Source organism: Ranitomeya imitator, chromosome 1, assembly GCF_032444005.1.
Source record: "Ranitomeya imitator isolate aRanImi1 chromosome 1, aRanImi1.pri, whole genome shotgun sequence".
NCBI lineage: Eukaryota > Metazoa > Chordata > Amphibia > Anura > Dendrobatidae > Ranitomeya > Ranitomeya imitator.
This window is the reverse complement of record NC_091282.1, coordinates 1,099,874,340-1,099,883,599: the sequence shown is the minus strand read 5'-3', so window position 1 is coordinate 1,099,883,599 and position 9,260 is coordinate 1,099,874,340. Positions and strand designations below refer to the sequence as shown.

The window sequence follows — 9,260 nt, the reverse complement described above, 5'->3', positions numbered from 1 at the left end:
TCCTATCACACACACTAGAAATAGCCGTGGAGCGTACCTAACTCGGCCTAGACGCCTCTTCACAGCCTAAGAGCTAACTAGCCCTAGAGATAGAAAATAAAGCCTACCTTGCCTCAGAGAAATTCCCCAAAGGAAAAGGCAGCCCCCCACATATATTGACTGTGAGTTAAGATGAAAGTCACAAACACAGGAATGAAACAAGTTTCAGCAAAGGGAGGCCAGACTAACTAAACAGACTGAGGATAGGAAAGGTATCTTTGCGGTCAGCACAAAAAACTACAAAAGACCACGCAAAGTGTGCAAAAAGACCTCTGCACGACTCACGGTGCGGAGGTGCCACTCTGCATCCCAGAGCTTCCAGCTAGCAAGGCAAAATCATGATAGCAAGCTGGACACGAAAACAAAGAACAAATAATAAACTAGCAGGGACTTAGCTTCTGCTGGAGTAGACAGGTCACCCGAAAGATCCAAGAGCGAACTGAACCAGTACAAGAACATTGACAGCTGGCATGGAGTAACGATCTGAGTGGAGTTAAATAGAGCAGCCAGCCAAAGAATAAACTACGTCACCTGTGGAAGGAACCTCAGAAGCAGCAGCTCCACTCACAGCCACCAGAGGGAGTCCATGGACAGAACTCGCCGAAGTACCATTCATGACCACAGGAGGGAGTTCGATAACAGAATTCACAACACGCATGGCAAAACGCATGATAACGTTGTATTTTTTATCCGCATCAACTTATGCATGACGGGAAAAAACGTAACGTTTGCATGCGTTTGCGTTTTTATGCCCGTGCGTTTGATAGGAAAACATTTTTTCAGGAGAATTTCCTTGACACAAGCCACGCCAAATGGGCGTGTCTCATGGGATTTCTGTATATGAACCCTTGTACAGATGAAATCCTCAGATTTTGCTCCTGTATCCTGCTTCAAGATGTATCTTCGTATGGAGAGTTTCTATCGGAATCTGGATTTGTATGTCAACTTGTTTCTTTCCTTTGCATTTGCTTGCGAGCAAGAACAGAAAAGAGAAAAACAGAGAAGACGGCATCAGCACTTTTGGCAGCACCCGATTGTTGAACTCTGCCATAGCCGTGGAGCCTACCACTCCTTTTTCAGTGAGCTCCGTGAAAACCGGAGAAATATTTTGAGTACACAAGGATGTCTCAAGACCGCTTCATGGAGTTGCTGGATCGTGTACAAGGAGCCATCAGCAGGAAGGACACCCAGCTCCATAAAGCCATTCCTGCTGAGGAACATCTGCTGGTGACATTAAGGTACGTAACATATAAACATTAAAGCCTATCATAATTCTTATTGTTCTGCAATGTACTTAATATTTTTTCCCTTTTTTTTTTTGCAAAAAAACTGTCCTAAATATTATTGTTCTAAAAGCCATGTCCTTTTCTTTTTTTTTCTTTTTTTCTTTCTCTGTTTTGCAAAACCACTGTCATAAATATTATTGTTCTGAATTTTTTTTTTCTTTCTCTGTCCGGCAGATTCCTGGCTACCGGAGAGAGCTTATCATCACTTCATTTCCAGTTCCGGATAGCTATTTCCACACTATCTGGGATTGTCGCAGACACCTGCCGGGCTTTGTGGGATATTCTCCGTGAGGAATTTATCCTCCTACCCACCATGGAAATCTGGCAGGAAACTGCTGAAAACATTTTTGAAGTTTGTAATTTCCCCAACTGTTTGGGAGCAGTGGATGGAAAACATATCCGGATTAGCAAACCGGCTGGAACGGGATCCGAGTACTTTAATTATAAAAAATATTTTTCCATAGTGCTCATGGCAATTGCAGCTGCGGACTGTAGTTTTGTCGCCGCGGACATTGGATCATTCGGCCATGGTAATGACTCCCAGACATTTAAAAACTCAGACATGGGCCAACGGTTCTATGGCAATCATTTCATTTTCCCCCTGCCACGACCTCTTCCCAACACTCAAGGCCCGCCAGCGCCATTTGTTGTGGTTGGGGATGAGGCCTTTCAGATGTGTGGAAACCTCCTTAACCCCTTAACAACCGCCGATAATGCCTTTTAACGGCGGCAGTTAAGGGTACTTAAACCACAGCGTCGTTAATTAACGGCGCTGTGGAAAAAGTAAATAGCGCCCCCCAGCGTCCGATTTTCTCCGGGGGTCTCGGCTGCCGGGGGTAGCTGAGACCCCAGAGAACATGATTCGGGAGGTTTTTTACCGACCCCGCTTTTGCGATCGCCGGTAATTAACCGTTTACCGGCAATCGCAAAAAAACACAAAAACGCGATTTCCCTTTTAATTTCTCTGTCCTCCGATGTGATCGCACATCAGAGGACAGAGAAATGGGGTCCCAGATAGCCCCCCAATACTCACCTGTCTCCCCCGGTGCTCCTCGTGGCTCCTGATGGGCGCCGCCATCTTTTTCCGGCAAAAAAATGGCGGGCGCATGCGCAGTGCGCCCGCCGGCATCGGGAGGATCTTTGGGGTCTCGGCTGCCGGGGGTAGCCGAGACCCCAAAGAACATGATCGGGGTCGGTTATACCGACCCCTGTTTTGCAATCGCCGGTAATTAACTGTTTATCGGCGATCGCAAAAAAAAAAAAAGTGTGTAATTCTGTCCTCTGATGTGATCGCACATAAGAGGACAGAAAAACAGGGGGATTCGGGGACCCTATTATACTTATCGGTGTCCCTGGGTCCTCCTGCGTCCTCTCCTGCCCGCCGGCGTCTTCTTTGGGAATCAAAATGGCGGGCGAATGCGCAGTGCGCCCGCCATCTGTCGCCATCTGCCGGCTGGCAGGAGACAGCAGTTGGGGCTAAAATTAGGGTTAGGGCTAAATTTGGGGTTAGGTTTGGGGCTAAATTTAGGGTTAGGCTTCTTTCACACTTGCGTCGGTACAGGGCCGTCGCAATGCGTCGGCCCAACATACCGATGCACGTTGTGAAAATTGTGCACGTGGGCAGCGGATGCAGTTTTTCAACGCATCCGCTGCCCAATCTATGTCCTGGGGAGGAGGGGGTGGAGTTACGGCCACGCATGCGCGGTCGGAAATGGCGGACGCGACGTACAAAAAAAGTTACATTGAATGATTTTTTGTGCCGACGGTCCGCCAAAACACAACTGATCCAGTGCACATCGCGATCCGTCGGCAATACAAGTCTATGGGCAAAAAACGCATCCTGCGGGCATATTTGCAGGATCCGTTTTTTTGTCCAAAACGACGGATTGCGACGGATGCCAAACGACGCAAGTGTGAAAGTAGCCTTAGGGCTAGGGTTAGGGTTGGGGCTAAAGTTAGGGTTGGAGCTAAAGTTAGGGTTGGGGCTAAATTTAGGGTTAGGGCTAGGGTTAGGGCTAAAGTTAGGGCTAGGGTTGCGGCTAAAGTTAGGGTTAGAGTTGGGATTAGGGTTTGGATTAGGGTTGGCATTAGGGCTACGCTTGGGATTAGGGATAGGTTTGGGATTAGGGTTAAGGTTGGGATTAGGGGTGTATTGGGATTAGGGTTAGGTTTGAGGTTAGGGTTGAGATTAGGATTAGGGGTGTGTTGGATTTAGGGTTTTGATTAGGGTTATGGTTAGGGTTGACATTAGGGTTGTTTTGGGGTAAAGGTTGTGATTATCGTTAGGGTTGTGATTAGGATTATGGATTGGGTTGGGATTAGGGTTAGGGGTGTGTTGGGGTTAGGGTTGGAGTTAGAATTGGGGGGTTTCCACTGTTTAGGTACATCAGGGGGTCTCCAAACACGACAGCCAATTTTGCGCTCAAAAAGTCAAATGGCGCTCCCTCCCTTCTGAGCTCTGCCGTGTGCCCAAACAGTGGGTTACCCCCACATATGGGGCATCAGCGTACTCGGGATAAATTGGACAACAACTTTTGGGGTCCAATTTCTCCTGTTACCCTTGTAAAAATAAACACTTGGGGGCTACAAAATCTTTTTTGTGGAAAAAAAAATATTTTTTATTTTCACGACTCTGCATTATAAACTTCTGTTTAGGTACATCAGGGGCTCTGCAAACGCAACATAACGCCCACAGACCATTCTATCTAAGTCTGCATTCCAAAACGTGCTCCTTCCTTTCCGAGCTCTGCCGTGCGCCCAAACAGTGGTTTACCCCCACATATTGGGCATCAGCGTACTCGGGATAAATTGGACAACAACTGTAGTGGTCCAATTTCTCCTGTTACCCTTGTGAAAATAAAAACTTGGGGGCTACAAAATCTTTTTTGTGGAAAAAAATATATTTTTTATTTTCACGACTCTGCATTCTAAACTTCTGTGAAGCACTTGGGCATTCAAAGTTCTCACCACACATCTAGATAAGTTCCATGGGGGGTCTAGTTTCCAAAATGGGGTCACTTGTGGGGGATTTCTACTGTTTAGGCACACCAGGGGCTCTCCAAACGCGACATGGCGTCCGATCTCAATTCCAGCCAATTCTACATTGAAAAAGTAAAACGGCACTCCTTCTCTTCCAAGCTCTGCGGTGCGCCCAAACAGTGGTTTACCCCCACATATGGGGTATCGACGTACTCAGGAGAAATTGCACAACAACTTTTGTGGTCTAATTTCTCCTGTTACTCTTGTAAAAATAAAAATTTGGGGGCAAAAAGATCATTTTTGTAGAAAAAATTTGTTTTTTTATTTTCACGGCTCTACGTTATAAACTTCTGTGAAGCACTTGGGGGTTCAAAGTGCTCACCACACATCTAGATAAGTTCCTTAAGGGGTCTAGTTTCCAAAATGGTGTCACTTGTGCAGGGTTTCCACTATTTAGGCACATCAGGGGCTCTCTAAACGTGACGTGGCGTCCGATCTCAATTCCAGCCAATTCTGCATTGAAAAAGTCAAACGGCGCTCCTTCACTTCCAAGCTCTGCGGTGCGCCCAAAAAGTGGTTTACCCCCACATATGGGGTATTGGCGTGTTCAGGAGAAATTGCATAACACAATTTATGGTTACATTTCTGTTTTTACACATGTGAAAATAAAAAAAAAAGGTTCTGAATTAAAATGTTTGCAAAAAAAGTGAAATGTTCATTTATTCCTTCCACATTGTTTCAGTCCCTGTGAAGCACGTAAAGGGTTAATAAACTTCTTGAATGTGGTTTTGAGCACCTTGAGGGGTGCAGTTTTTAGAATGGTGTCACACTTGGTTATTTTCTATCATATAGACCCCTCAAAATGACTTCAAATGTGATGTGGTCCCTAAAAAAAAATGGTGTTGTAAAAATGAGAAATTGCTGGTCAACTTTTAACCCTTATAACTCCCTAACAAAAAAAAAATTGTTTTCAATATTGTGCTGATGTAAAGTAGACATGTGGGAAATGTTATTTATTAACTATTTTTCGTGACATATCTCTCTGATTTAAGGACATAAAAATACAAAGTTTGAAAATTGCAAAATTTTAAAAATTTTCGCCTTATTTCCGTTTTTTTCATAAATAATCGCAAGTAATATCGAAGAAATGTTAACACTATCGTGAAGTACAATATGTCACAAAAAACAATCTCAGAATCAGCGGGATCCGTTAAAGCGTTCCAGAGTTATAACTTCATAAAGGGACAGTGGTCAGAATTGTAAAAATTGGCTCGGTCATTAAGTACCAAATTGGCTCTGTCACTAAGGGGTTAAACCATATTCCAGTCGGGACTTGACACACAAAAATGATTTTTAATTACAGACTGACCAGGGCATGAAGAAAAGTTCAGTGTGCCTTTGGTCTGCTTGTCTCGAAACGGCGCATTTTAGTTGTTGTAGAGATGTGTCTGCTGCTAGAACTCTGTGTGGCATTGACCTGGTCTCTAATCTGAGCTGCTGTTAACCTGCGATTTCTGAGGCTGGTGACTCGGATAAACTTATCCTCAGAAGCAGAGGTGACTCTTGGTCTTCCTTTCCTGGGGCGGTCCTCATGTGAGCCAGTTTCTTTGTAGCGCTTGATGGTTTTTGCAACTGCACTTGGGGACACTTTCAAAATTTTCCCAATTTTTCGGACTGACTGACCTTCATTTCTAAAAGTAATGATGGCCACTCATTTTTCTTTACTTAGCTGCTTTTTTCTTGCCATAATACAAATTATAACAGTCTATTCAGTAGGACTATCAGCTGTGTATCCACCAGACTTGTGCACAATACAACTGAAGGTCCCAACCCCATTTATATGGCAAGAAATCCCACTTATTAAACCTGACAGGGCACACCTGTGAAGTGAAAACCATTCCCGGTGACTACCTCTTGAAGCTCATCAAGAGAATGCCAAGAGTGCGCAAAGCAGTCATCAAAGCAAAAGGTGGCTACTTTGAAGAACCTAGAATATAAGACATAGTTTCAGTTGTTTCACACTTTTTTGTTAAGTATATAATTCCACATGTGATAATTCATAGTTTTGATGCCTTCAGTGTGAATGTACAACTTTCATACTCATCAAAATACAGAAAAATCTTTAAATGAGAGGGTGTGTCCAAACTTTTGGTCTGTACTGTATATTTATATATATATATATATATATATATATATATACAGTACAAAAGACTAGACGCACGTGATGCTGCGCCATATCACGTGTCACTGAGCTCCCAGCAAGGTCCAATTCATAGATTACATTTTCTTCTAGGACTAATTTCCAGTGTTGGGAGAGCGCACAGGACTGCACAGTATAAAGAGCAGAGCACGGGCCGAATCCGACGCTAGTGTGAAAGTAGCCTTACTCCCGTCTGTGTACCTGCACCCTGTCACTACACGCTGTTACTCCAGCAAAGCATAGTACACAGCAGAGCATAGCACACAGTACTGCACAGTACACAGCACAGTACAGTACACAGCAGAGCACAGTACAGCACAATACACAGCAGAGCACAGTACACAGCAGAGCACAGTACACAGCAGAGCACAGCACACAGCAAAGCATAGTACACAGCAGAACACAGCACACAGTACTGCACAGCACACAGCATAGTACACAGCAGAGCATAGTACAGTACACAGCAGAGCACAGTACAGCACAATACACAGCAGAGCACAGTACACAGCAGAGCACAGCACACAGCAAAGCATAGTACACAGCAGAGCACAGCACACAGTACTGCACAGCACACAGCATAATACACAGCAGAGCATAGTACAGTACACAGCAGAGCACAGTACAGCACAATACACAGCAGAGCACAGTACACAGCAGAGCACAGCACACAGGATTGCACAGTATACAGCACAGCACACAGAAGAGCACAGTATACAGCACAGCACACAGCAGAGCACAGCATAGTACACAGCAGAGCATAGTACACAGCAGAGCACAGCACACAGCAGAGTATAGTACACAGCAGAGCACAGCACACAGCAGAGCATAGTACACAGCAGAGCACAGCACACAGCAAAGCATAGTACACAGCAGAGCACAGCACACAGTACTGCACAGTACACAGCATAGTACAGTACACAGCAGAGCACAGTACAGCACAATACACAGCAGAGCACAGTACACAGCAGAGCACAGCACACAGGATTGCACAGTATACAGCACAGCACACAGAAGAGCACAGTATACAACACAGCAGAGCACAGCATAGTACACAGCAGAGCACAGCACACAGCAGAGCATAGTACACAGCAGAGCACAGCACACAGCAAAGCATAGTACACAGCAGAGCACAGCACACAGTACTGCACAGTACACAGCATAGTACAGTACACAGCAGAGCACAGTACAGCACAATACACAGGAGGGCACAGTACAGCACAATACACAGGAGGGCACAGTACAGCACAATACACAGCAGAGCACAGTACACAGCAGAGCACAGCACACAGTACTGCACAGTACACAGCAGAACACAGCACAGTATAGTGCACAGTAGAGCATAGAATACAGCACAGTATAGTACAGTACACAGCATAGTACACAGTAGAGCATTCTACACAGCACATTGTAGTACACAGCACAGTACAATACACAGCAGAGCACAGTATAGCACACAGCATAGTATTGTCTCTGCGCTACATAATACAGGTTACAGAACCACAGCTGCACGCAAGGTGATCGCCCTGGAGAGCGCGGACAGCCGTATACACACATTCTGCGCAGTGCCACCTGGGTCATTCCTGGAAAAATCCTGACAGTCAGGGCAGAAAAACTCCAGAGCGCATGCGCATAATACTCTAGTGTATACGTCACATCTTGCGCAGAAGCAGCGATCATGGGCGTGGCTAACGACGTAGAGACGCGTGAAGTAGTGCAGCCAATGAGACAGGACAGACCGGGATATAGTTCTGTACGTGTGACGTCATTACTTACACGCGGGAGATCTGAGTCGCGCCGTAACCATGAGCGGGTATGTAGTGTGTGCGGCACTCACTGGTTTGGTTCTCAGCTGGGCGCCGCTCTGTGCTGTGCGCGCTCCTTGTCTCTATTGTCCTGTATGCTACATGATGACAGGTCCACACATGGCGATTTTGGTGCGGTTTCCTGAGGGCAGTACACATCGCCCTGTAGCGTTACACTGGTTTTGTGGGCAGATCAGATATGGAGAAGGCAGTGACGTGATGTGTGGCTGCTGTGTAATCCTAAGCAGTGCAGGCGGCCTGTGCGCCATCACTGTACAAGTGTACAATGTTCCTCAGCTACTGCTGCGCCTGCGCCTTGGCTCTGTCACTACACGCACTCCCGTCTGTACCTGCGCCCCGTCACTACACGGTTAGGCTACTTTCACACTGGTGTTTTTTTTAATACGTCGTTTAGGGGAAAAAACGCATCCTGCAAAGTTGTCTGCAGGATGCGTTTTTGCCCCATAGACTAACATTAGCGACGCATTGACACATGTCACAACCGTTGTGCAACGATTGCGCTGTGTTGTGGCGGACCGCCGGGAGCAAAAAAAAGTTAAATGTAATGTTTTTTGCTGCCGACGGTCCGCCATTTCTGACCGCGCATGCGCGGCCGGAACTCCGCCCCTACCTCCCCGCACCTCACAATGGGGCAGGGATGCGCTGGAAAAATGCATCCGCTGCCCCTGTTGTGCGGCGCATTCACTGCTAGCGTCGGTACGACGCACTGAGACGGGCCAAGTCCGACACTAGTGTGGAAGTAGACTCACTCCCGTCTGTGTACCTGTGCCCCGTCACTACACGGTGCTACTCCCGTCTGTGTACCTGCGCCCCGTCGCTACACGATGTTACTCCCGTCTGTGTACCTGTGCCCTGTTGCTACACGATGTTACTCCCGTCTGTGTACCTGTGCCCCGTCACTACACGATATTACTCCCGTCTGTGTACCTGCGC

At 46.4% G+C, this 9,260-nt stretch overlaps 1 protein-coding gene across 1 annotated transcript in view; it reads left to right on the top strand.

The window, feature by feature from the left end:
* Window positions 1-8,204: 8,204 nt before the first annotated feature.
* The window catches only part of DCTD (dCMP deaminase), a 55,257-nt gene continuing 54,201 nt past the window's right edge, over window positions 8,205-9,260 (top strand). Inside the window, exon 1 of the mRNA XM_069744272.1 lies at window positions 8,205-8,314. Within this exon, the coding sequence (XP_069600373.1) occupies window positions 8,307-8,314 (8 nt within the window). The 5' untranslated portion in view covers window positions 8,205-8,306. The remainder of the gene's footprint in view (window positions 8,315-9,260) is intronic.